The 27,546-nt window shown below is 40.7% G+C and overlaps 1 protein-coding gene across 1 annotated transcript in view; it reads left to right on the plus strand.

The window, feature by feature from the left end:
- LOC129354936 (A disintegrin and metalloproteinase with thrombospondin motifs 20) overlaps nt 1-27,546 on the plus strand; it is an 85,543-nt gene that overhangs the window by 16,250 nt on the left and 41,747 nt on the right. The window contains exons 4-14 of the mRNA XM_055024531.1: nt 2,589-2,842; nt 4,728-4,811; nt 5,450-5,574; nt 5,662-5,702; nt 5,924-6,029; nt 10,471-10,617; nt 14,454-14,595; nt 15,383-15,487; nt 25,564-25,709; nt 25,847-26,028; nt 27,377-27,513. Coding sequence (XP_054880506.1) covers nt 2,589-2,842; nt 4,728-4,811; nt 5,450-5,574; nt 5,662-5,702; nt 5,924-6,029; nt 10,471-10,617; nt 14,454-14,595; nt 15,383-15,487; nt 25,564-25,709; nt 25,847-26,028; nt 27,377-27,513 — 1,469 coding nt within the window. The remainder of the gene's footprint in view (nt 1-2,588; nt 2,843-4,727; nt 4,812-5,449; nt 5,575-5,661; nt 5,703-5,923; nt 6,030-10,470; nt 10,618-14,453; nt 14,596-15,382; nt 15,488-25,563; nt 25,710-25,846; nt 26,029-27,376; nt 27,514-27,546) is intronic.

Genomic DNA, 27,546 nt, shown 5'->3' on the forward strand with positions numbered 1-27,546 from the left:
TATGCTCATCTCCTCTTTTTTCTTTCTGTACTGTTACTGGTAGTCCTCTGTGTCTTCGTAATCCCCTTGATGTCTGTATTGATGATTTCGTTAAAGAGGTTTAGTGTCGTAGATTTGACACTAATGAGTTTCTTCCAGGAAAACACAAAGCTCCGTTCTGAGCCAGCAGACAGGCCCGTGTGCAGGGGCACAGACGGGCTCGGCCGTAGCTGGGATGTTGAGACTGGTATGGGGCTGGGCCTCTCAGCGGCAAGAGCTGCGCATCGTCGTGCCAGAAAGTCACGCTCTGCCTCATGTACCCATTGAGGGCACTGCTTGAATAGTCGTAGAGCACTAAATGGATTGCCTCCCCACCATTTCCATATTTTTTTCCCCCCCCGTCTTTCAAACAGATGGACACAATCTCTCTTTGTGTAAGACTATGGAAAAACTGAGTTTGGCGAGTACAATCGAAGTCTTCACCATCTCCGAGGACGAAGTTGAGGAGGTTGATGAACTCGAATGGCTCTGAAGCATTGAAACGCTTCCTTAGAGTCAGTCACTTACTGCACAAAATCAGTTGCTTAACACTAAATTGTTATCGTTTACTGAAAGAAATCTCCACTAGAGACTGGCATTTTTCACCCTCTTTGCTCGCAAAATATCTCAAGCTTAGTCACAACTGTGAAAATTAGTTTTCAATTGATTCTCAATTGGATTTAGGTCGGTACTTTGGGCTATTTTAATACATGACCAATCTGGAGGTGTCAAGCTGTATTCTGTCAGTACAACAACATTAGCAGTTCTACGAGTCCTGCTCATCACCTGATTATTTGAATGGCGTGAAATGAAAAGGAGAGAGACCTAAAAGTTTCAGGACACCAGTACTGGCTTTAAATGAGATCTCACTCTTCTTTCGAATGACCTGTCAGTAATGTTCTCCAGCATCCCTCTGATGTATTCACTGGACAGATGGGCTTATGATATTTTTTCTGAGATTAAATAATCACTAATGGACTACTACTGTTTAGTCATGAAGTGGCTTAAGGGTGTCAGAGTAAAGAGGGGCTTAAATGGGTGACACTCTTCCGATTCTTGTTTGTTAAATAATGTTTTTAAGGTAAAATGTGTAAAAATTCAATGTGTATGGATACCTTTAGGTGCAACTAAATAAGGTAAAATTGTGCCTTCATCTGTTCCAGCTCTGAATTATGTTGAAATCTGACAACCTTTAATTGTTTGACAGACCCTCATGTTGCATTTCCTGTATGGAAATTAGATTAGTCTCCCTTGAGCTTAGAGATAGCTGGATGTCTTGTAACATCGTGTGATGATTCACTGCAAAACTAAATAGTTTTTATGGATCTGTTTACTTGTTTTACCTCAAAAATGCAGTTTTGAGCTAACAACTTATATCACCTGCAGTCGTTTGTCTTTTGGAGTCGGCTTATCTGTTTTTTTAATGCTGCTTTTGGCTCTTTAGAAGTATCTTACTAAGCTCTTTCGGTCTCATGAATGTGTAATTAAATCCGCTCGAAACTTTCCAAGTTTTCCTCTTCCTTCCTTCCTTCCAATGAAAAAAACAACAAAAAAACCTGCCTACGCTTTTAGTCTACCCCTGTCTCCCTCTTTTAACTTCACCCTGTCACGGTGAAGGAATCTCCTGCTCAGAGCCAGCTCAACACGTGCAGTTCAGCTGAAAGAAGCGAGCCTGCTGAATATGCACGGTATTCGGCTGTCATTCTGGTTGGGAGACTGCGGCTGAAGGCATTCATCTCAGTGCTTGCAAATGAAATTGTTGCTGTCTGGGACTAAATACATTTGATTTATTCCTCTCAGCGCAATCTTTCTTTTTACGCCACCATTTCACAGAAACGACTGACCAGGCTCATAGTAAGGTTAAGCAGTGACTGCAGTCTTCTTGTAAAACTGCTGCACATTCGTATAACACAATAACTATATGACTATAAACTTTTATTCCACCTCTAATTTTCAGCTTTGAGATGCTTAATGTTTTTTTTTTTTTTGCATGTGCAGTCAGTCTTAAATCAATGCCTGAGCTTTGACTCTGCCCAGGATGTTTTGGGTTGGGCCATTATTATGTTTTATGGTCTAGTTCTGCTTTAAATGTTTTTTGTTTTGTTTGTTTTTTGCAGATGCTCTCAGATTTTTGCCAAAAATCCTCTCCAACATAATTGATGATGGATTCTGTGATGGCACCATCACAGGTTTAAACAATCCAAACTCCTTCAGCAAGCTGAATAATAATCAACTTATTCAATATGACGTTGTTTGATATTGGCCATTTTAAATGGGAACAAATTTGAGGATAACCATTTATTATTATTATTATTTTATTATTTAATTTTTTATTTATTTATTTTTTTTTACCAAAAATCATTCACTTTAACCACATTTTTACAGAAAATGTCTTGCACAAATATTCTTCACATTAATGTATTGTATGTTTAGATGCCACGCAAGTAAATTTTGAAAAATATGTTTCACTTTGAAACCATTCGTATCAGTCGTATTATACAAGAGTTGATTTTCCTGATCATCTTGATTGATATTTAGATTTTTTTCTCTCTCTTTTTTCGTTAAAACAGGAAACTCCAAGAGGTCGGCCTCTTTTGAGCGCAGAGGGAATATGGCTGAGGAGCTGGATTCTCTTACAGCCACAATCAACCAGCGTCACATTGATGAAAACGGCAGCAGGCGAGATGGCACGACCACCCCGCGGCGGCGCAAGCGCTTCCTCTCCTACCCCCGCTACGTTGAGCTGATGGTGACGGCAGACGCCAAAATGGCCCGTCACCACGGACACAACCTGGAGCACTACATCTTAACAATCATGTCAGTAGTAAGTAAAATAATGCTTCTAAAACTATCTTTTTATTTTTGTTTGGATTTCCTCCACCCCCCATTTGCATAATTTAACATCTTGAAGTCAATTTTTTCTCTATATCCTTGTTACTGTTTTATACTCTTGTTACCCACAGATACTTTTCTAATCCAGTTTTGAGCATCTTCATCAAAGTTTTGAGAATCAGATTCTGTACACAGAACAAGAGCGTTACAGTATGTAATGTAAACACAAACTGCATCTCATTGTTTTTTTTCTGTTTGCTGCAATCTGTTAAGTGATTGCTTATTGCTAAAAGCAGTTCAAAATTGTGCTGAACTTAATCTTCTGTGTTGCGAATCTATTCAGTTGGTTCTTGCTAAAAAGCAAAACATTTTGATTTCCATATACCCAGACTGCGCAGTGAGCAGTGCAACAGCTGTGGCATAAATGGTCGAGCCACCAAAACAACCTACCAAACCCATCCAGAAAAATCCAAGCACATGGCAAAGTGCGCCAAAGAAAAGATAAAAGCACAGAGACATCCAGACCAAAATAATAAAAAAACTTCTCCATAACTAAATACTATTTGAAAGGGGTAAAAACATAAACAGATTTTTTATTTTTGTATTTACACTTGGTGTTCAAAGCCTCAGTTTACAGTTAGAAATCTCGGTTGTGGCGGCTTCGGCTTAATGCAACCAAAGCCACAGTGGGGGGCTAACTGGGCCGACTCCGACTCAGCCGCTGGACCTTCTATGAGTCCCGAAGCCGTCTAACAACTAATCTACTCACAGAATTATTAAGCGTCTCAGTCAAACGGTGTGAAACGGGATAGGTAGATGGATTGGACTGAATGTCCCTTCTGCCACCTCTGCCCACTTTCATTAACAGTGGATTTAAAGAACTTATTAACCTATGCGAGAGCAATGATTGTCAATGTTGTGTTGCTGTTAAACAGAATACGGTCAGGGATAAATGCAGATGTGCTAATTTTTTGTTGCACAGGTCTAAGTCAGTCTGAGAGTCCCATGAAGTGAAAACTTAAAATAAATATATATACATTTTGCTTTTATTTGAGCAGAAATAGTTTTGTTATTTTAAACATAACGTGTCTATTGATTTTGATATTGACTTTGTCCGGAGTCAAAGCCTGGAATCACACGTGGGTATTTGGACTCCACATACCTTTGACCAAAATGCGTCAAAAAGAGCATCATTCATAAATGTAGAGGCAAAAAAGGTTATAGTTTTAAATTTCAGTGGGTTTTTGCATATTTCTAGCAAAAAAATGCTTGAAAAATGCATTTTTTTTTTACAGTTTGATTTTTTGGTTTCAAACGAACTCAATCTTTGTCCCTTCACATTTATCTGCTGCTTTTTTTTTTCTTAGTCAATTTCCATCTGTGTTTAGTTACTGTCTTATCAAAGATCCTACAGGCTGCAGTGCCTTCACATAACAACATGCACTGGAGCGAGAGGAAATGGATCAACATCTCATATGTCACTCTTAAAGTAAGAGCTTGCAAAGACAAGCTCCCAGTGTGTAGGCCGAGGCCGCGTTTGCCTCCCCTCAGGCTAAGACAAGCTAAATGTTTATGGTTGACTAATGAGTTCCTGTCATGCGGCCGGACACAGCCTCAGGAGACGGCTGGCCAACCGTGACAGGGGTGCTCAAGAACAGCAGGAGAGGGACAAGATATCTTCCCTGTTAATCTTAAGCAATGAGGCATTTTTGCCATTAACCAAATCAAACCAAAAGAATAGTTGGCAAAAAAAAAAACCCTCAAAAGTCGTTTGTCCTCCCCTCATTCTAAACATGGCACCCTGTGTTCTGGGGCAGGTTAGTGGAGATTTTGTCCACATTTTTCTTTTTTGTCTGTGTGTTTCGTCTCTGTTACAGGTAGCAGCAGTGTACAGGGACCCCAGTGTAGGGAACCTCATTAACATCATGGTCGTCAAGCTAGTCATCATCCACAATGAGCAGGTGAGTACAACTAGCTCTCAATGCTCCCTATATAAGGGAGCATTGAGGTATATGGCTGACATCATCGCAGGTGTTTGTGGACTCTGCCTTCCATGTCATTCTCAAATCTCACGAGAGGTCTCCTGGGAGAACAGGTGACTCTGTGGGGAAGCACCTGCAGGAGACGCATTCTGGACTTTTATCAATTTGGAAACATAATAGAGAGGCAGCATTCAACTTCTATGCACCACAAATCGGGAACAAGCTTCCAGAAAACTGCAAACCTGCTGAAACACAGAGATCCTTTAAATCTAGACTAAAAACTCAGCTGTTTGTTTAAGTTGCCTTTGAAACTTAAACAATTACAAATTTCATGATGGCACTTGACTTATTGTCATGTTTCGATTGTTGATTCTATGTTGCATGACTTTGTGTTTATTGTGTTTTTATGATGTGAAGCACTTTGAAACGCCTTGTTGCTGAGACATGCTGTCCAAATAGAACTGGATTGGCGAAAGAGAGCTGTCGACTTCAGATAATATAGGAGCTACTTCCAGTCTCTTAGCAGACGCACGCATAAAACAATCTGATTCCATCTCTTTGAGTAACTAAATCTGGCATTTTTGCTGCATGTATTGACCCCTGCTCCACTAAAACAGGAAGGACCCACAGTGAGCTTCAACGCTGCCACCACTCTCCACAACTTCTGCGTCTGGCAGCAGAGCCAGAACGTCCAGGACGACAGCCATCCTTCTCACCACGACACTGCGCTTCTCATCACCCGGTACGTTTTGAGCGACGTCCTTTAAAACAATGCCAACTTCCTCAAGCGAGTGGACGCGTGAGAAGATTATTTTTCCTCTCTCTCCAGGGAAGACATCTGCCGTGCAAAAGATAAATGCGACACTTTAGGTAAACTTCACCTTTTTATCTTCATCTTTAGGTTCCTTTCTATGAAATTTTCCACCTCACGTCCGAACACTCAAAACTATCCCGTGGCTCTTGGTCAGCTCATAATAAGATTTTTTTTTTTTTTTTGTGAGTCGGGTTGTTTTTAACAGGTAAGCATTTTCCTTCAAATAGTTGCAATTTTGTGAGTTTCTGTATGTGTGCGTGTGTGTCTTTGTGTGTAGGACTTGCAGAGCTCGGCACCATGTGCGATCCGTTCCGCAGCTGCTCCATCAGTGAAGAAAACGGAATTAGTGCCTCTTTCACCATCGCTCATGAGCTGGGCCATGTGTAAGTTGCAGCTTAGAGCCTGAAGCAACCGCTTTCACCTCTATCCACACACGCGCAGTGCACGCGTGCACGCTCCGTCTCACCACTCGCAGACTACCTTGACAACAAAAGCTCCCTTATAAAGAGATGCAGGGTGCAGCAGCCACAGGTGCAAAACATAATAAAGTAAAAAAAAAAAAGTCTCCTAATAAGACGTGGGCCTGTAATACCTTATAATACAGATCAAGTCAGTCCTGGGGGCTTTACCTTGACCATGGCAAGGTTAGATGGATTTTAGTGTGGATATGATTGAAAAACTCCCTGTAGTGCCTTGCAAGAATATTCACATTTTGTCACAATGCGACAAACTACAGTGTGCTTTAAGCAAAAGACTGGCACAAATGATCACACAATTGCAGTGAAAGGAAAGCAAATTGTCCGTAAGACCTTTCCTTTTACAAGAAAAACTTTAATCTAAAGGGCATGCATTTGTGTTCAGCCCCTTTTACTTTGATACCACCTAAATAAAATACAGTTTTAGCTATATTCCCCCTATATTTTTACCGATGTGGACTTCTTTAATGATTTGTAAACGCATTTGGTTACATTCCTTTTTAAAAATTTTCTATTTATCTTTATGTACTGCAAAAACAAAAAAGGGTAAAAAAAAAAATCTTACAAGATATTTTTTGGTGTAGTTTATTTTCCAAATATTTTAATGCATTTGAAATAAGCAAAACTAAGTTACAGGTGACTTTTTAGCAACATGTAGGAGCTTGCTTTAAGTGAAATTTTGATATCTGGTTCACTGGGACATTATTTCCCTTAATACTTGTGCTTTTCTTCCCATAAATATTAAGGAATTATTGACTTAAAACAAGCTGGGTGCTTATGAGTTAGTTTTGTCTTACTTCAAGACATTTGCACTAATAACTAGTCTTAAAATACTTGGCAAGATTTTATGCTTTTGCATTGAAAATCCATCTAACCAGCTGCTATAGCGCTGTAATGTTTCCCCTGTTTTCTGCCGAGTAGAAGCGCCAACGGTTGCTGCAGACAAAGGGGAAGCACAAGGCTGTGTATTGGGTTCTCACTCACAAGCCGTCCTCTGAGGTATAGAGGCCGTCCAAAGACACACAAAACAACATGTGGACGTCGCCGCGCCGTCATTTGCGAGTCGCCTAACGCCTGGTATCACGATGTGCGCGTCTGGCAGAGATGCTGTTTCCATAACAAGCAAACACTGACACATGTGTCATGTTAGAAAACGACCTGTATGAATTATCCATCTCAAAATGGCCGAGTCAAAACACACAACCTTATCTCCAGTGTGGACTGCTGTTTATTTCAAGCATTCCTCTGAGGCCGCGGATCACGGTACAAAAAAAAAAAAAAAATCACGTTTTGCCTCTGCAATCTTGCGGTTCTGGTTTCAGGTGATCTTAATAAGGTGCAATTTGAGAAGCGTTATTTTCTACTTCTTCCTTAGATGAGGAGCTTAATTCATAGGTGATTTTCCGTCCCTGCGAAGCTCGCCCTTTTGCCAAGTTTTTTCCTTTCTTTTTTTCTCCTTTTGTCTCTTCCTGCCCACCTACTTTGCAGAGTGTAATCAGAAAAATAAAGGAGAGATTTTCTTTCTTGTCTGGCTCCAGATAGTGAAAAGGACCAGTGTCAGTGTGAGAATGGCAGATATTCTTCTCTACCTCCTCTGTCACGCTCACACATTCTTCCAGTGGAGCGATTGAGCCAGAGTAACAGCAGATGGAAGGGTCTCGCTCTCTCCACTTTTTTTTTTTTCGCTCCCTACTCATGTGGATCTGTTTATGCTAAAGTTCAAGCAGCTGGAGGCCCAGTTGGCTCAGACGCTCGCTGAGAGTTGATGGTGGTATGAGCCCTCCGGTGCGTTCAGCGCACTGGGAAAACCAGCGTGGGGTGGAGGGAGTCGCCTGAGAGCGCTGCGGATTAGAGTAAGACTCAGCCTAATGGATGGGATCACTAATAGCCAGCGTGGGGATTTTACTGCCGTCACTTGATAGGTATTTAAAAAGTGATGTAGGTAATCACTTTAATCACAAATCAAAAAAAAAAATCAAAAAAAAAAAAAAAAAAAAAAAAAAAAAAATATATATATATATATATATATATATATATATATATATATATATATATATATATGACTGGACCATTCTAATGTATGAATATGTGTTAAATCAAACTATTCCATCATAGCTATAGCGTCATTGGCACCTTATGGATTGCCTATAAAGGGGGCTGCATGCTAGACTTGATGCAATACGTTTGTTCACTGCACAGTTATGCAGATCCATATGACCATTTGTCATGTGTAACTTAAATGACATACGTTACATTTAGTGGTTGTGCTGTGAAAAAGCTATGTTTTCAGGACTCACACCGCCATCAACAACGCACACACCGTGTAGCGATCCCTCGTTTCACGGGTCCATGACTCGGCTGAGCTTTTGCTCGAAGTCATTTAATTAGAGAAACGTGTTTTCTCTCATCCAGAGCATCCATCTAACAAAACCCCATTATGCGATTTAGAATAACGGGTTTAATTTGTGAAGAGCTCTGAATTAAATTGTGACTTTGCAGATGCTGTAAACAGAATTTTGTCCTTTATTGATATTGCAGTAAAACTGTGCGATTTACGATCGGATTAGACTAAAAGCCTGCCATGTCACGGTTTTCAGCTAATGTAGTCATTTTACGAGTCAGACGAGTCACCTAAACCCTCTTAAGTCACTTCATCACTTTTTATGAAAAGGAGGAAATTTGACTGAAGATTAGCAACACATAGTACAAAAGTATTGAAACACAAAGTAGTGTTTTTTTTCTTTTATTACGAGAATAAAGTCATGTAACAAGAGCTAAAGTCGTACAACAATAAAGTTGAAATAATACGAAAACAAAGTCATATTAGCAGAACACAGTCGTAATAACACATGAAGTTGCATTACATCAAAGTCAAAATAATGTGAGAATAAAGTTTTATGAGAATTCCTATATGGAATATAATAAAAGAGTAAAATGAGGAATGCAGAGCATCTTGTGAAGTTCTACTTTTGTACAAGTTTTACAAATAAGGAAATATGTAATCTTTTAACACATCGACATAAAATTATTATCATTGCCAGTAGCAGGACTTTGAAATGATCGTTCAAACGACCGAGTCTATTTCAAAGACATCAGATCACAACAAATCTATCAAAGCTTCCTTGTCATTATTGCTTTTTTCTCATGATTTTAAGATTTTCTTCTGGTAAAATTGCATCTTTATTCTGCTAATTTTATGACTATATTCTCAAAATAATAATACAAAAAACCCCGTAATTCTTATAGCTTGACCCTGATACTTTGTCGCACATCTCACAAAACGGATGATTGAAATAAAAGCCACTTTTTGAAGATATTGTTGTGTGCCTTCTAAGAAAAAAAAAGAGAGAGAACAAAACATGATCAAACCCTGGAATCGGATCTGGTTAGCAAAATTCAGAGATTTAATTATTAATCCACATCACCCAGCCCTAGAATAGATAAATCAAAATGTATCTATGTCTTCAAAAGTTCCAGCTGGTTATAACATGACACGATATGATAAAAGAATTTGGAAACTTCATTTTTTATCCTCTTTTTATTGATACTAGGAAATATTCATCGTCTTTAATCGCTGGAGTTTACCTGCTGGTCCCGTTCGGGGCAGGTTTGATTTTGTTAGTGTTATCCAGCAGCAGCCTCGTTTTCGTGCGCAGAGCTGACTGTGCCAGAGGCTTAATAGTTTCTTGGGCGTTTGCCCTCAGGCCTTCGGCCCCTGCAGGGTGGGCCTCATGCCAGTCGAGCTGGATCTTGTTTTTGTGGCCCTGTGGACCGACCCTCAGCAACAGAACCAGAGTCCGTACTGTACGTCTCGCTGGCCCACATCCTGTTATAAACATGTGAGACATCATACAGCTGCGTGGATTCCTGTGTGTATAAATATAAGTGGGTCACTCTTTCTGAGTGCTCATGGGTTGTGGGGAAAACTGCAGCATAAAACAGGTCTTCAGTCTGCAGTGTATCGGTGTGATCCTACCTCTTCCCTGCTTTAAGCCCTTTGAGAATGTGAGGTGGTGAGCTTTGGCCTCCGAGGGGTGAGCTGGAGGTGGTTCTCACCAGCGTAGTGACGTTAATCGATGCTGATCGATGCAAAGTGACAGTTTGCATTAAAAGTAGCTCCCCCTACTGGTCAGTTAAAGTTGCATTAAAAGGCAGGAAGTAAAGAAGTTTTAAATGTTTAGCAATGTCTCAAGTAAAGAAGATTTATTTGTGGGGGGGAAAAAAAACAAAACAAAACAAGAGAAAGGTGCGTGGCAACAGCATCTCACCTGATAAATGGATTGCTCTAGTTTCAACAAGACCTTTAAGACGTGTGTCTAATCCCTCCTTTTACAACTCTCTGCTTCAGGTTCAACATGCCTCATGACGACAATCCCAAGTGCAGAGAGGCGGGCATGAAGCACCAGTATCACGTCATGGCTCCCACCCTCAACTATGACACCAACCCCTGGTCGTGGTCCAAGTGCAGTCGCAAATACATCACCGAGTTTCTAGAGTAGGTGCATTTGGCTTCTCTGTCTTTTTCCTCTCACTTATTTTATCTGGATCTTATAGATTACGTTTGTCAATCTCACGGTCAGGGGCCCAGTCTGGGCCGCTATGGCTTTTTTTTTTGTGGCCCTTTAGACAATGAAGGGACACGTAACAAGATGATATTATTCTAACAAAGCTGTTTCCGTCTGTATACTGCCAAACTACAGCAATCACAGCAAACATGTTCAAACTGATTGAATATTTAAGAAGTGCTGATCAAATGCAGACAGCAATATGCTCATATTGTAACAGTTTTGTTCATGGGGTTTTTTCAATACACTGTGCCACAAGAGTTTTCTATACCAACTCTAAAACTGTAATGTGTGTTTGCATTATGCTCTCTTTTTATTGCTCTGATGGGAACCCCTAGAAACCCCCCCACTACAGCCAAGTTCCTTCAGAAATCACCTAATTATTAAAAAAAAGCCCATCTGTGTTTGATTTAAACAGCTTATATACAGCTGTTCAGAGATTTGTTTGAGGTCTGGAGTGAACAAACTGCATCCCGAAGAACAACGAGCCCAGCAGACATGGGCAGAGATAAAGTGGAGAAGTTTAAAGCGAAACTCGGTTATAAAACATCAAAAGCCTTGGAATCCTCACAAAGCTCTGAAGAAAGTCGCTGTTTGAAGAAAGGCTTAAGACTCTCCGTGTAAACTTTCCCAGAAGTCACAGGGGCGACACGGAGAAACCTGGTGAAACATGGCGGTGGGAGCATCATGCTGCCGGGAGACTTTCTTTTAACACTAGCTGTGGAAAAATTCTATATTAATTAACTAGGGGTTGCTGCGTAAAATCTTAATGACACACACTGACAATTATGGTGGTAAGATGAAAAAAAATAAAACAGGACAACGTTCAGGGGTATGAAATCTTTTTCAAAGCGCTGGTTTTCTCAGGAAGTAGAAAGAGCGCATTCTTCACTCTTTTGGCAGCAGCTTCTTTCGTGACGTAGCCCACAACACAAATAGGTCCTATGTCTCCGTCAGAACTTTAAAGACAGGTCGGCGCAATATAAACCATGCGGAGTTGTTATTGCCTGGTGTTGAAAGAGTATTTCCTGTTTGAATCTGGGGTGGTGGTGGTGAGGGGGTCAGGGGAGGAGTTCTGCCTCAGCTGACCTGAAACATAAATCTACTCCTTCAGAAATCTCTTCACTCGGACGAGACGTCAGGCTCTCGCTAGCCTCCCGCTCGGGAACTCCTCGCCCGCATTGTGGTCAGCGATCCCGTTAAAAGGACATCTCTTTCAAATGGGAAATGCCAGTTGTTGTAAGATCCTCCCTCAACATGACCCTTTCATCCATCCTCCCATACTTTTCCACTGGTAATTGCGGGGGCCCGTTCTCACAAAGAACAGTCTTTTTTTTTTGGTTGAACAGATGCATCTTCAGTGCACAGACCAGACGAGTTCGGCGCTGCCTCACTTCTCTTTGCATAGTTTCCAGTGAGCGATGACCTTAGCATTGAGCCAAAAAAAAAAATGAAGGAGAATCCCTTTCAATGTCTTTTTTTTTCATTTCTGGTGCTTTATAAAAGTGTTTCAGGAAAAGAAACAGTTTCCAGGATCATAACATGCAGTGCACCAAGAAGATATTCACAGCACTTCACGTTTTCCACATTTTGTTATATTAGAACCTTATTCCAAAAGGTTCTTGAGATTTTCTTTTTTTTTTTTTTGCAAATTTATTGAAAATACAGAACCAAGAAATCACATTTATGTGACTACACTACAAAATGCGAAAACCACTGTGAATAGTTTCCAGACGCACTGCATTCAATAAACTTTAGCATTACTGAAAATTCAAGTATTTCAGTACCACAATTCACGACAAATTAGACACATATTGGTGTTTTGAAACGTTTGTTGTTGTTGTTTATGATAGTTTTGCACATCCAGGAAGACTTAAGATTACAATATTACATCAGACCAGTAAGAAAAACACCAAAAAGTGTATTTAACACCCGATTAAATGTTATTTTCAAAAGACACTTTTAATATTACAGGGACGCCTCATGAAGCGCAAATTCTAACTATTCACATTTTTTTGATGTAGCAGAACAGTGTAAAATGTAGGTATAAATAGAGAAAAGCAGCTTTGTACGGTGGGAAAAGTCTGCTGGGTTTTTCTCAACCCTACAATAAGGGAACATGGATTCCACCCATCATTTCTACAGTACCACTTCTGCTCAGTGGGCTGACCTGGTTAAGTACATGAGTGTTTTGGCAATAAAGAGCCAATTCAACTCTGGTCTTCTCTACCAATTCAACATTTTCTCCTCACAGGCCAAAGGATTCCTCTTCTCCGTCTCTTTGTCTTGCTCCTGCTGTAATCACGTGTGACAAGTTCTCACACCTGGAAGTTGATGAAAAGTGTCCTGTTGTATCTCAGCTTTGCTGTGTGGCCACATCAAAAATAATGAAGCTATTTATTACTTCTCTGGCTCTGCGTTTGTCGATTTAAAGCAAAAATCTCAGACTGTTGCCCGCCTAGCTACTGCAGACAGCTAATTTTCAAAACATTTGGTCAGTGCTGGTCATCTACCAATTTTTATTTATTTATTTTTGTTTTGTTTTTACTTGTACGGACGATCTGCTGCCGTTTAGCTTCATGTGACATACTGTTCCATTCTCTATGCAATTTTGTAAATGAACTAAGCCTAAAAAGAAAAAAAAGAAGTTTATATTTCTCTTGAAAAATGATCACAATGACCCCTTCTGTCTCTGATGGTCCTGGTTGTAATAATCACATGGGTCAGGACACTCAGATGATTAGTCGCTGAAAGATGCTCCAATATGGAAAGGCCTGCATGGGTCTTCAACAAGCTGCCCTTTATTTTCCATTAACAGTACGTTCCAGTGCTGCTGCACTCTTCGTATAGAGACCCGCTCCTGCTGGCAGGCTTCGTACGCCGCAGTGTCATACCTCGCTGCTGGAAATGAAAGGGCAAAGAAACAAAGTGACTGTAACCCCGGATAATCCCGTATAATTATTGGCCTGTCACATCAGCTGGTTGCTTTGTGAAGCAGGTGTTTCAGTCGCTCAATCCAGGATGAGATCGTCAGAGCGGTGCAGACATGTTGTGTAATTACACATCTATACACGTCTCATTGGAGAGTTTCCTCTCTTTTTTTCCTCTTCTACCCCCCAGAGTAAACAAAAAAAAAAGAAGAGGTCCTTTGTGGCTCGGCTCACTTTGCCAACATGTTTGACGGGAGCCTTTTCACGGCCGTGAAGGCTGATGACTTTACATGCAGGCTGCCGGCGCGCATACGTTCGGTCCAGCTGTGCTTTTGTTGTCTCTTTGTTCCTAACCTTGTGGCTCAGGGTGGAGCTGATTTACAGTACAATCTGTTATTATACAGAAATATTCACAAATTGATTTAACTTGTGTCAAGTTGTTATGGGATTTTGAATAACTGCAGTTGGCAGGTTTCAACTTAAAAAAAATGCCTGTAGGATCATAATTATTGTCAAAAGATAAACCCTATTCATTCTGCTGTCTAAGGCTGTTTTGACCTAGTTTTCTAAGTGATGTAATATATTAATAGAGACAATATTTACCAACTTGAAGACTCGAAGGAGTTAGTCTCTTTAGGTAACTGTCCAGACCACCCACAGACGTGTTTACTTTCCTTTATGACAGAGATGACACTGAGATGTTCAACCTTTTTAGGCGCATGAAATACTGTATTACCTTGAAATTGCCCAGTGAGTGCACATTTCATGGTAACTATGGTGAGGCTTAGCGCTTTTCTGTTTCATTTTCTTTGATACACACTCTTCCCGTCTGTCAGCACTGGATACGGGGAGTGCCTCCTGGATGAGCCCGTCGGCAGAACGTATGAGCTTCCCACACTCCTGCCCGGCCAGATATACAACGCCAACAAACAGTGCGAGCTGATGTTTGGGCCTGGCTCCCAAATTTGCCCCTATATGGTAAGTAGACATACTGTATGTAAAACAAATTTTAAAATTGATGCGGACGTCAGGAGGAGTAAAATGAAGCCCAGATTTTACATATCCTGGGCAGGTTTAAATTTAAGATATCTTCCGATGAACAGAGTTTCTGATGGGCAAAGAGGCAAGCATCTCTCAAAAAATAATTAAATAATGTAAAAAATTTTTTTTTTACATTTTAGTCAAAAATTCTTTAAAATTCAATTGGACTTTCTACCCCACGGCTAAGACAGAAGACGGGTTTATCTGGGTACTTACAGCAATTAATTTAATTCTAAAGCAACTGTGACTGTGGGAGTTTATTACGAGAAAGAAAACGGATATTTTTTAGAATTAATAAATGATAATAAATAATTTTGAGTAACCTTGCTCTTTTCAAATTTTGAAAAATGAGGATGCAGTTTTGTCTTCTTTGCTGTCTCCGCGTTTGAGCTTCATGGAGTCAAAACAGTCGAGTTATCAAACAAAAAAGCAACTGAAAAAAAAAACACACAGAAATCCAGAGAAACACAGAAAAATGTAAAGCAGTTGCACCTCTAAGTGCTACTGCACACTAAAGTCAAGCAGAAACCTAATACTGAAAACCAGAGTGACAACTAAATGAAGTCCCGTCGACCACAACACTCGCAAAACTCATCAGGTGCTTAAAGCACCAAGGTGAGATCTGCAAGTTTTAGAAATTTGTCACACCAGTAGAGATTTACCCCCACTTGTCAATCCAGGTTTTATTGACACAGTTAACCTTACTTTTTTTTTTAAATCACAGAAACAGTGCAAAAGGTTGTGGTGTACGAGTGCAGAGGGGGACCACAAAGGCTGTCGCACACAACACATGCCCCTGGCTGACGGGACTGAGTGCGGTCATGGAATGGTGAGTCATTCTGTATGTTTGATGCATAAATGTTTTAATAAATGCGCCGCAATGGACGGCCTACTGCACTACAATTCCTTAGTTGAAAGAGGTGGATGTGCAGTTATTTAAAAAAAAAGATATTCATGAATTATTTTCAACTTTTTCCTTCTATATCAATAAAAATCCTGTTAAGATAGGTTAAATTTAAAAAAAAAAATGTAAAAAGTTCAAGAGGTTTTAATATTTTAAAGTGGTCTCACATAGGTGAATTCAGGTCTCTTTCCTGTTTAGCACACTGATTGAAAAACATTTGTATCTCAGAATAAATGAAAACGCAGAACAATTCGATGCTGGAGAGCAAAGTTTCAAATGCTTTTCTTCGTTATTCATCCTGCAACTTTGCCGAAGAGAGCCATACTGCATTTCAAGCAAAATGCAGTGCTGACACACGCCCGAATTTCCTTGAAAAAATGTTTCAAACTCCTAACTACCTCTCCTGTTCTGTGTTTCTACCAACAAAATGGAATAATTTATCGTACATTACTCCACCGCCTGCATTCTGGTAGCAGGAACCGGTGTAAGGGAAGTCGGGTGATGATGAGAGTCAGAAACTTGAAGCTTTCCCATCCTGTGTTGTTAAAAGCCCCCCTGCTCGCCCTTAGCCCGCATGTTCTCCTCGCTCTGGGACCATATGCTAATCAGAGCCGAGGAGGTGGGTCACATGGATGGGAAAGCCAGAAGTAGAAGGGGGAGAGCTTCGGGTGAAAGAAAAAGAGAGAGAGAGAGAGAGAGAAATGAAAGACACTGATAGAGGGAGGATGGATTGTTTTAAAAGACTATACCACCCGCTGTTCACAATTGAGCCACCTTGTTTTGAACCTGTGACCTCTCTAAAAGGCAGGTGATTGGGTCAGTGGTCAGGCCGTAATGGAGACCAGGCGCCGTGGCAGCCAGTGGTTTCACGATGGACCTAACATCAGTGATTCTGCACATGGTGCACTGGTGTTAGCATTTGGAGCATGCATTGAGGTCAGAAGGAAAGGAAAGAAGAGGGAAGGACGCCTCTCGTCTCTTCTTAACCTTGTGGCCCTTACGAGTCTTGCGCTCTGAGCCCATGTTACATCTCACAGCCTTTCATCTCCTTCCTCGCCATGTTAGGGCCTGGATCTGCCTAGGCTACCGAGGAGGAGTTAACGGGGGATGGCTGACATCTTAATCCAACTGCAACAACCAGTCTAAACAGTAATGTGCCTGGACTGAATTCTCCGTTCTCATCTCATTCTGTATGTGGGAGAAACAGAGAGTTTAGTGAACCCAAGTGGTTTTCTTTATGAAGAAACAACCTCTCAACCTGTTCAGAGCTGACTGGGATTGATGTTCTCACTGATGAGTGATCTTCAGCTGTTGATTGGTTTCAGTTAAATGGGAAAACTTGTTTTGTTAAAGGGTAATGCACATCACAGAACTGCACTTTTTATTTCTCACATCTCGTCTTTTCGCCTTGGGCAACTGTTTGTTTCCTTGTCGGGTGAAATTATACTAAGACCTTACACTAATACTTTAAATAAAATGTCTTTGATCAAATGAAAACTAAACTGATCATCTTAGCTGGGTAAAGGAACAATGTTATTTTATGAGCAATGTCATTTACATTGACAAGGGGAGTTAGAAAAAGCCGGAACATATACTGGAAAAAAAATACATTTGATTTGTGGCAATCTTTGTTGTTCCACCCCCCCTTTATTCTTTTTATTTTTCCTTAACATTTTAAGTTGCATAATAAGCATATTATATATTTGGTTTTAATGGAGTTGTACAGAACTGTAAACAGAGCTATGATTATCTTACCTGCGTTTTTATAAGAACAAATAAATAAATAAAAACCTGTTTGATGTAAAAGCGAAAAAGGAAACAACTTTGAAGCAGGAAATGTTTTAAACAGTTCAAAATCTTTCACATCCATTTTTTTCCCCCCCTTCTACGTATTTATCTTCTCTTTGTGCGTGCGTCAGCTGTGGCACCACCTTTGTTTGCGGTGCTGAGGCCCCGGTTTCATCTTCATGCAGGGTGGTGTTTGAAGTCACGCGGGTTGAAAGAGACCCTACACCAACACTCACCTGTCCATACATGCGCTCTTTAATGTGGTGTTATTGTGTGAGGGGCTTGTGTGTCTGTGTGAGCGATTGTGCTCGTCCTGAGGCCTGCACACTCTGATAATCCAACACATTCAAACGGGTCATCCCGGTTCTTTTGTACCACTTTGTTCTGTACATCTGTCTGGACTATTGGTTTTTTCTTGCATTACTCTGCTGGCATTTTTTTCCTTCTTGACCTAGAAAAAGCATTAAGAGTTGTTTACATTTTAACCAGCTACAGCCACAAATTTCTGTGTATTTTATTGATGATCTATTTGATAGATGGAGACCAAAAGTAGTGCACAGTTGTGAAGTGGGAGGGAAATAATGCAAAGCTATCAGTAAAAGCTGGAAACGTTTACATGGAGTCCTCTTAAATCCAAATTGTCACTCTCAAAATGCTTGCATGCTCTGCCGTGAGACATCGATGTCCTCATGGTCACATTAAGGGGCTTTAATCTGACTGAGGTTTGTTAGAGAACATTGTTCAACAAGCAGCAACATGAACATGAATGTACAGACCAGACGGGTCAGGGATAAAGTTAAGAAGACATTTGAAGCGCAGTTAGGTTATAAAGTAATATTCCATGCTTTGTGCGTCTCACTGAGCACTCTTCAGGTCTTCATCTGAAACTAGAGAGCGTGTGGATCATTTCAAACTTTCTAAAAGTGGGCCTCCATCTAAAGATAATTAATTAAAGAAGCAGTAAAGATGCCCTTAGTGTCACTAGAACCTCTGCAAACACAGAAGTCAGAGTTAGGATGGAGGGTCTTTTGACAGGACAGCTATTAGGATAATGCAGTAGACTCTCTTAAAAAAAAAAAAAAGATTTTCAGGTTTGAGACTTTACATGTATGGGTCAGTTTGTTGGCTTCTAGGTGCGATAAATGGAGGATTATAACTTTGGCCTCTTTGGGGGTGGGAGGAGGGAGCTACAATAACACCGGAGATTGTCTCCCGACTCCCCAGATCCTCGTCCAAAATCATCTTTGTGGCCCATATTAGAACAATACAGTGGCGTCATTCAAAGCGATTACACACTATGTTATAAAAAGCAACACGTCTGAATGGACTTCACCTCCTGAGCCCTGGTCGCCTGGGGAGAGTGGTTTTGTCCCGACGGGTTATGAAACAAATTTGTGACCGCATTGGGTAATTGAGGTCAAAGCCCAAATAGAAGGACACAGGCACGTCCTCTAAATGACAGAGGGCTGAAAAAGAAAGAAAAAAAAGAGTTTGTTTGTACACTGCTTGGTTACAAAGGGGCATCAGGCACAGTAAGAGTTCAGTTGTAGTTTTCGCCCTTTTTCCTCCTCTTTCATCTCTGACGGTCTTTTCTTCTCCAGCCGTGCCTTCCTCCAGAACCTGCTCCCTTTCTGTTGCTTTCACAGGGCGCTGGAGTGTGTAATGCGGTCACATGACCTCTCGGCGGTGTGTCTGTGATCTTACTCAGTGGGCCACGCTCTAATGAGAGCATCCCATCACTTGTTGTCTATAAATACAGCCACCACCCCACAACCACCTCACCCCCGTCCTTTCTCATTTGTCCATTAACCCACTAGGCCTTCGCTTTTTTAGATGCTCTCGCTGCGAAGAGTGATTCTTCCTGCTTTTGTGTTTGTGTACAAATACATGCAGAAAAATACACTTATACTATAAATTGTAGGTGGTATGTACTTTGGATCAATTTGGCTTATTATATACAATAATATGTGCATATATATATATGTTTTCTTTTTCCATTTCATTTATCAACAGTTTAAGAGCACTTAGTAAACAAAATAACCCTTTGAACCTTTCTACATTTTGTCATGCTACTATATAGTGTTAGATTAATTATGACTGAATTATATAGCTATCAATTAATGAGTTAATATAAAGTTGATTTCTCTTGACTAATGGTTAATTGATAATCTGCTCTTCATCAATTAAATTGATAAATTAATTTGATAAATAGCAGATTATCTAGTTATTCTCTTGTTCTAAGAGGACTTTCCATAACATGAAGGTCAACATTTTTCATATGCTGAATTTAATAAAAAGAAGCATTTTTTTTTCTGTCAGCTGTGTTAAATACTGACTGGATAAACAGACGATTGTGTTTTTTTCTCACATCATTAAAGTTAGACAACCCTCAAAATCAGCTGTGCTTATTGGCATCATGTACTTTTGTATCATATTACATTATTTGGTGTCATGCCCTCCACTCTTCAGTCATCACTTCCTCGCCTTCGTAGCTCATCGATAATTTCTGAATCAGAAGTTCACGCTTGTTTGAATGATAGCTATTCAGCGTGAAACTTTACGACCTTTTCAAGTATTTACATTTCAATACAGAGCCGCGTAAAAATGCATCTTCTGGGCTCTGTTTGGACCGTTTCGCTTTCCTGTTCTGGGATTCCCAGCCATGTCCAATTCTGTATCAAGAGTTTGTGCTTCAGGATGACCATCGGCGCCCCCTTTAGCATGTTCGTCATTAATCAATTGGTACTAATTCCATCAATAAGCCATTATTTGACAATTAATTGTGCTCTGCTGATGAGAATGTTGGCCAGAGATTCCTCTCAGCCCAGATGTGATGTGTTCTTGGTTCTTGGTGTAGCTTTGGCGTGTGCTCTTGTTAGAGACCTCGGAGTCGTGCGAATAGCATCGGTGTCACTTGCAGCTAATCTCTGGATATTTGCAGGATGTTGCTGCTTTGATTCGCCGTCATCACAGACATATCTGTGGATTTGGCCTAACAAGAAGATTGTTGTTTTAGCCGCCGCTGAGTTTGCTGATGGCATTATTGTGTCCGGTAGTCGCTGAGAGCAGCTTTCATGGCCGGCTGTGTGGAAGCGGAGACATGGCTTTGTATGATTACAGTATAATGTGTTACAGTTATGAATAGCCCTCTATTGGATAGGGGGCACATTCTCCCGCTAACAATCACAGATTGACAGGAAAATGAGATCAGGCTGAAAAACATGCACATACATTATAATCCCTGTAGTAATTATTGTGGTTTTTTTTTACATTAATACAAAAGAAATACTATATGTTTCTACCATCTGTACAATAGATGGTAGGATAAAACTGTCACTCTGACAGGTTTCAATCTATTTTATTTTGTATTTCATTTTTGTAGGGATTTGTATTTAAGTTGAGGTTTTGACGATGGTGGTTAAGATCTGTGCTTAAAAGGTTGTACATTGTCTTTCAAGGGTTTTCCAGTTCACTCTGTAAATTGTCTGTAAAAGACAGCATCTTTGTAAGAAACAACACAAAATGTGCTGTGAAGTACTGTACCTAAGTACAGTTCAATTTTGAAAAGCAGTACTCAGTAACCTTGATTTAAAAAAAAAAGGATGTCAAATGTTTCAATGTGTACAGAAAGCATTAAATGTAATCGCCATAATCTATTGGGTATGATAGCATATTGTATTTTTTGTTAATTCTGTAATTTGACTGAAATTTATGTTTGTTGGTTTTGCTCTATTCAGTTACTGCTCCTGGCCCGTCTCTGCCACTGTTGCTTCTTTGTGCATTCTGTGTCATTTAAGCCATTTCCCCTCAGCTGACCCCAAAGCTGCAGCACATTAGGTAACGACAATCACCTGTTCCTCATTCCAGCGATCGTTGTTGCAGTCTTTCAGCTAGGTTTATAGTGTGCACATTGAACTGGGCACCAAGGGGCGTGCGTCAATTGAACCGGCCCTTCCCCAGCCTGTTGGCCTTGCGCTCTGGTTGTGCACCTTCCAATTTTTGTAACTGAGTGCAGATAGTGCGCCCCCACCTTCCTCCCACTTTCCAAAACCTGCTATGCAGATTGGTCTTTCCCACCCCCAATACCAATTTGCAGGTGCATAAGATAGTTACATTTTTATGTTTCTAGCATAGAAATCTAATTCTCTTTTTGTCCATTTTGATGTACGTTTATCTCGGGAGTCCAGCTTTTAAAAAAAATTATAGATGTTAGTTTCTTTGCTTGTTGTACAGGGATTATTATAAACAAGCCACACTAGCAGTAAAAGTCAAGCCCTGAAGTGTACGTGAATGGAACAGCTGATGTAGCCAAACTACTCATTCCCACTAATGACACTCTCTGCATTTCTTTAAAAGACGTGCGGCACGGAGGGATTATAAAGAGGTAGCAACAAACAGGACAGGAAATGAGGCTACGTGAGAAAAGATGAGCTTGTTTCAGGTCGCAGTCAGTTCTCTCTTGCTTTCCTCTGTGCATTCTCGTTCCTTTTCCTCTTGTCTTTCCACTACAAAAAATGGATCTGACAGGCAATAAGGAAAGCCAGAACTGTCAGCCGGCGTAAATCCACTTTGAAATAACAGCTGTCATTTGGATTATGTCCAGACTCCACCCAAACAGGGTTCCTTAGAGAATCCCTGCCTATCACCTCCCACCTTCAGGTCAAGTCCTAACATATGTAAAAGTGAATGGTGGCTTATTGGAAAGCAGCTGTGATGGTCCGTAGTCTCCCGCTCTGATAGGTGGCTCCAATTGTTTTTTATTTGTTTGGGTTTTTTTTTTTTTGCTTCCACATCAGACTGAGGGCTTGCCGCCAACACTTAGACACATATACCAAGAGGTCAAGGTTAAAGCGTATTCCCTATTCACAGCCAGGAGAAAAAAACACAGCAACATGAAAGGTGATATCTTTTGGAAACGGCCGTGTTAAAATGAAAGAGCGGGGTTCGCCGCCTTCTCATTCCTGCAGTGATGTATGGCTTTAGCTTCGAAATAAGGTGCTCTCTACCGTAGCTTCCTGACAATTACAGACTGCTTCCAAACCGGCAAGCTGAAGAGCTCCATAGATGCTATTTTACTTGTTGCTCTCTCTGTTGCATGTAGCCGCTCTTTTGAGGGTTGAGGGTGCACCTTAAATGCTAAGAATTTTAGCTAAGAAACAAGTGATGAAATTGTTTGCATATTTGCTAACAGGACAGGGAACGATAGACCAAATCTCACTCTGATTATGCACATATTGACATGTGTTGGCGAGGCAGAGTCAAGTTCCTGATTTCAAACACATGCTTGTCACAGCTGTGTGTGCTTCTCTCACAGGACCTTCAAATGTCTCACAGCACATCAAACTTTAAGCAAAGTTTGACAACCTTTCCCAGAACGTGGCTGCAACGGCAGTTTGAACTTTGCGCAGCGCTTGCCACCTCGGTGCGTTTTAAGCCTGTTTGCACTCTTTTTAGAAGCAGGCTAATTGGAACTGTGCATGGCCCCCAGATGTCTCAGGACCTCCTTCAGCAGTCACTCGCGCACTCCCTCTATTGCGCATTCAATCCTGCGCACACTCACACTCGTTCACATGCTCACATTCGCATACATCACCTTTCACAGATGTTTTTTTTCCCTTTCTGTTGCCTCCTTTTCCTCCCTTTTTCCCCCTCCTCCCACATCACCTTTTCAAACCACACAAAATGGCTGTAAACACAGGCTGTCAGCGGGGATAGAGGAATGCCTCAGAGGCTTAGACAGCCTTTTGGTGCTGCGTGACAGACAGTCCTCCTTGTGCTTGACAGGTCCTTGGGTCTCGCTGCCTGGCTGCGCTGTGGTGGTCTCTACGTGGCTTTGGCAATTTCCCATTACGAGGATAAGGGGGATGGGTTGAAATGCATGCAAGAGATGCGACGGTCTGGGTTTGCGAGTCACTAAGTTGGTTTGGGGGGAAGGGACGCGGGGGAACCCAAAAAAAGAAGAAAAACTGCTGTGAACTTACTCTAAAACGTGATTTTAGTATCCCACAATCTCCGCAAACATTTATTCACCTATCCACTATGTAGTTTTCACAAAAACTGTTTTTTGCTTGTTTGTTAACAGTACAGTAAGTGACGGATAATCTGTGAAAAAAATGATCTCCTCTTCCTTCTCCTGCAATGTGCTGAAATGCCCCGCTCACAATCAGAGCCCAGGAGAAGGTCATGTCTCTGCCAGTCATGATGGTGTACTGAACTTGAGTTAATAAATTCAAATATTTAGCAAATGTAGGAGAAAATTGCAAAAAAAAATAATTACGTAGCTTAAACTACTGACTTTTATTGCAGAACAAGATGCAAACATATCCAAAGCACATTTTTCTCACTAATACTTAAAGAAAAATGAATATTAAACATGCTGTATTCTCCATTTCACAATGACTCAGTACTGTGTGTTGTTTGTAGCTGTATACAGTTTAAATCACATCTGTAATGTTAACATAGAATAATGTGGGCTAGAGTATAGAGAATGAAAGTCTCTATACTCTACTCTGGTGCTTTGCTTTTTTTCTTTCCTGTCGTTGCTCAACCAACATATAAATGCATCGTTTGCCTTTATGCTGCATGGAAGCCATTTCTACAACTCATATGGATAATTCATCACTTTCCTGTCAGCTCGTCTTGATAAATTACCACTCTGGATCCAGATAGCGCTCCAACCAAATTATCAGTGCCTGAGATTTGCATTTCCTGTTGGCTCCAGTCCTGAGGACTTGAGTCAAGACACTTTTAAGAAAAACAAATCCGGATTTTGTAAACATTTGCAGCTTGTGCAACTCTTAACACCTGTCTGTGAATGTGTGTGGGGTTAACATTGGCTTGAATAACAATTATGAAAACTAGGCCAGGTTTCAACAAAGAGGCATTACTACCATGTTTTGGATTGTTTAGTTGTTTATAATCGTTCATTTTTTTTTTAATCTTAAAGAAAAACATATGGTGATTTGTAATTGCGCTGAGACATACCCCTGATATTACCGTAGATTAAATGCCTAACAGCAGATGCATCAACTCATTTCTGTTTCTGTTTCCAATTTGCATTATGGAAATTAGAGCTGCACTAATCAGCGGTTTGTGGCTTATCTCTGGCCTTCAGTTTTTCTGGTTTTCTGAACTGTTCATTTTAAATTATGACCAGTTCTGGTCTCTTTTTAAACATTTCTAAATTATTCCTAAAAGTAGAAGATTTACCACGGTTTTGAAAACCAAAGAAGAAATGGTGCAGGAGTTGACATTTTAGTCAACTTATTTTAGCAATTTGTTTAAAGTGGCTATCATAACTTAAACAACAGTCTCAGTGTATAGATTTTTAAATAATGCTGGCTCCTATTTTAAGTTTAAAAATTTCAAAGAACTGCAGAAATTGTTCTGCTTTTCATTCAACTCATTCAGTCGACTGCTTTTCATACAAGTCTACACTTAATTGATCAGAAATATAGACAACACACTATCTATCAATATTTATATCTATCTATATTTGTGGACTCTTTGGTAGACTGCACCGTGTGGCGTGTTTACTGATTGCAAAGTTTTTCCTTTTTTTCAGCTGCATACCTTTATTACGAACCTGAACACCGACAGACGTGTTTAGATGCTTTCTTAAGGGGATTTTGTACATTTCAAATATAATGAAACATTAAAAGGAATTTTTTTAAAAAGTGCATGATCTGGCAAAAAATTAAAATGATAAAAGCTGACAAGAAGGTGCTGTTGTGTTTTCCCACATTGCCCATCAGTTTGCTTTCTTCAACTGAGCAAGAGAAGAGAGCTCCTGATATTGATCCAGTAATAAGTTTTGTTCCTCTTCTTATCACAACTCTAGAGTTTCCTTATCACAGTGACACTGCCCGCCACCTGTGTGCGCGGGCGGCGGGCTATACCCAGACAGACGCCGTCTTGTCCTGCATTCTTTCAGCAAACAGGACCCTCTGATATCCGAGTCACTCAGGAGGGGATTTGGTTACACACAAAGGGAAATGCGCCTGCTGTGAATTGCCTGTGAGGGCACCTCTTTTGGACTGAAGCTGCTTAACGGGTACACTGTAAACAGTAGCTAAAAGCGGATTTGAGGTAAAATGTTGGTTTTAGGCGGTTACTTTGATTTGACTTTCCAAGCTGTGCTTCTCACAATTTCTGATGATATTGACAAGAGTCACAGCCATTGCTATTACCTGTTTGTGTGTTTTTGCATGCAGTATTGCAAACATGGGATGTGCATAAACAAGGAGCTGGACATTCAGCCTGTGAATGGGGAGTGGGGTCCTTGGGGGCCCTACAGCGTTTGCTCCAGGTCGTGCGGTGGAGGAACGAGGAGCACCACCAGAGACTGCAACAAACCTGAGTAAGAAAGAATCCCTTAAGCATATTAAAGAAATCTTGTATCATTACGAGTCAACAACGATCTGAGAGAAAAAAAACACGAGACACAGGCTCAGCACAGTGGCGTTTCTGTGATTTATTTATTCTTCAACGTTGTAGGCCCAGAAACGGCGGAAGATTCTGCGTGGGCCGCAGGATGAAGTTCCGCTCCTGCAACACTGAGCCGTGTCCGCGGGAAAGGAAGGACTTCCGGGAAGAGCAGTGCTCTCAGTTCGATGGCAAGCACTTTAATATCAACGGTCTACCTCCCGCCGTCAGATGGGTCCCCAAGTACAGCGGCAGTGAGTACACTCGCAGAACAAGAGGCGTTGGGCAAATGTCGCAGATTTGAAATCAAACACTGCAGTCAGTTGATTTAAAGACTTGATATTGTCACTTTGAAATCAAATTTTGGTGTGCATGAAAAAGCTGCTGTTGTTTATTTCCACCATCTTGTGTCTGTCATTTGCACATCATGATGCATTGAAATTCCTTCAAGGATTTTGCTTTTTGTATTAACTTTGATTTTTATAATAAGTTGGCAAAGGATGTGATAAAATAGCAGGTAATAGATGTACTTTAACAATCTCAGACATTTGAAACAAAATGTAGAAATTAGCAGAAATGCATTAAATTATTATTACTTTATCTAAAGATACATTCACACGGCAGATCTTGATGTTGATTTGAAATATTTTGCCGTGACCACAACTAGACATTTGAGTGAACGGTTTATGACCCCAAAGCAACAGACATGTGCAGAGGAAGACCACAGCCATCACCGTTTATGGAAGTAAAAATGGACACCACTATCAAGGTTTTTAAGCCAGGGGAACCAATGGGATTATCACAGATCATAACAACACAATAATCAAATTAATAAAAAGAAAGCACAACTAATAGTAATGAACTTTTGCGGAGCATTGAGTGCAACTTCTACAGAAAAATCTGTTTGGATGCGTCGTCAGGCCATGAGCAGTGGGATCTTTAATGACACAAAAGTTGGTTGTCCACCAAAGTGTCCACAAATGGGAGCTGATCATCTTGACTGTTCTTCTTGTGAGCTTGGGTTGTTTTCCTGCTTGTGTACCTTTAAAAATGCCTAAAGGCACAAGACAGTCAGATACTAAAAGTTGACATTTTGTCTTTTGAGAATCTGCTACCCATTAAGTGCTTCTCATCCGCTGCACTCTCCTGACATGGCACCGATTTTACTATCTGCCCTGTCAGTGATGCGAGAAAACATCAAGTTGGTAACCAGAAGTGCTGTAAAAGCCGCATGCGGCCCTTTCAAACCACCCTCCACCCTTCCCCCGACAGCTGCAACCCTACGCAGCTGCACCTCAGACAAGATGGACAACCCACAAGATTACCATCTGGTAAATTTACTGGAGGTGATTCACTCGTTTAATTGAGACCATACAGGCAAAGAAGACAACCCCTGGAGACGGCACTGTGTCAGATAAAACTTGACTTTCATCCAAGCGCTAAACAAAGATGTGGCTTAGAGGAGTCTGCTGATGTTTGCAGAAAAAGGTGTTATGAATTTGTGATCGCACAACTCACCCCCAGGTCTTTGCATTATGGTCTGTGTTTGCAATTAGTTCAATTAGTCCCAGTCTAACGGTTCCCCTTCCTCTTTCTGTTCAGTACTAATGAAGGATCGCTGCAAGCTCTTTTGCCGGGTCGCCGGCACTATGGCTTACTATCAGCTGAAGGACCGCGTGGTGGATGGCACTCCGTGTGGTCCAGACACTTACGACATCTGTGTTCAAGGCCTCTGCAGGGTAGATCTGCATATGTATTTTCTTGCTGTCACA

This window comes from Poeciliopsis prolifica, unplaced genomic scaffold (genome assembly GCF_027474105.1).
Source record: "Poeciliopsis prolifica strain line A6 unplaced genomic scaffold, Auburn_PproV2 SCAFFOLD001, whole genome shotgun sequence".
Taxonomy (NCBI): Eukaryota; Metazoa; Chordata; class Actinopteri; order Cyprinodontiformes; family Poeciliidae; genus Poeciliopsis; species Poeciliopsis prolifica.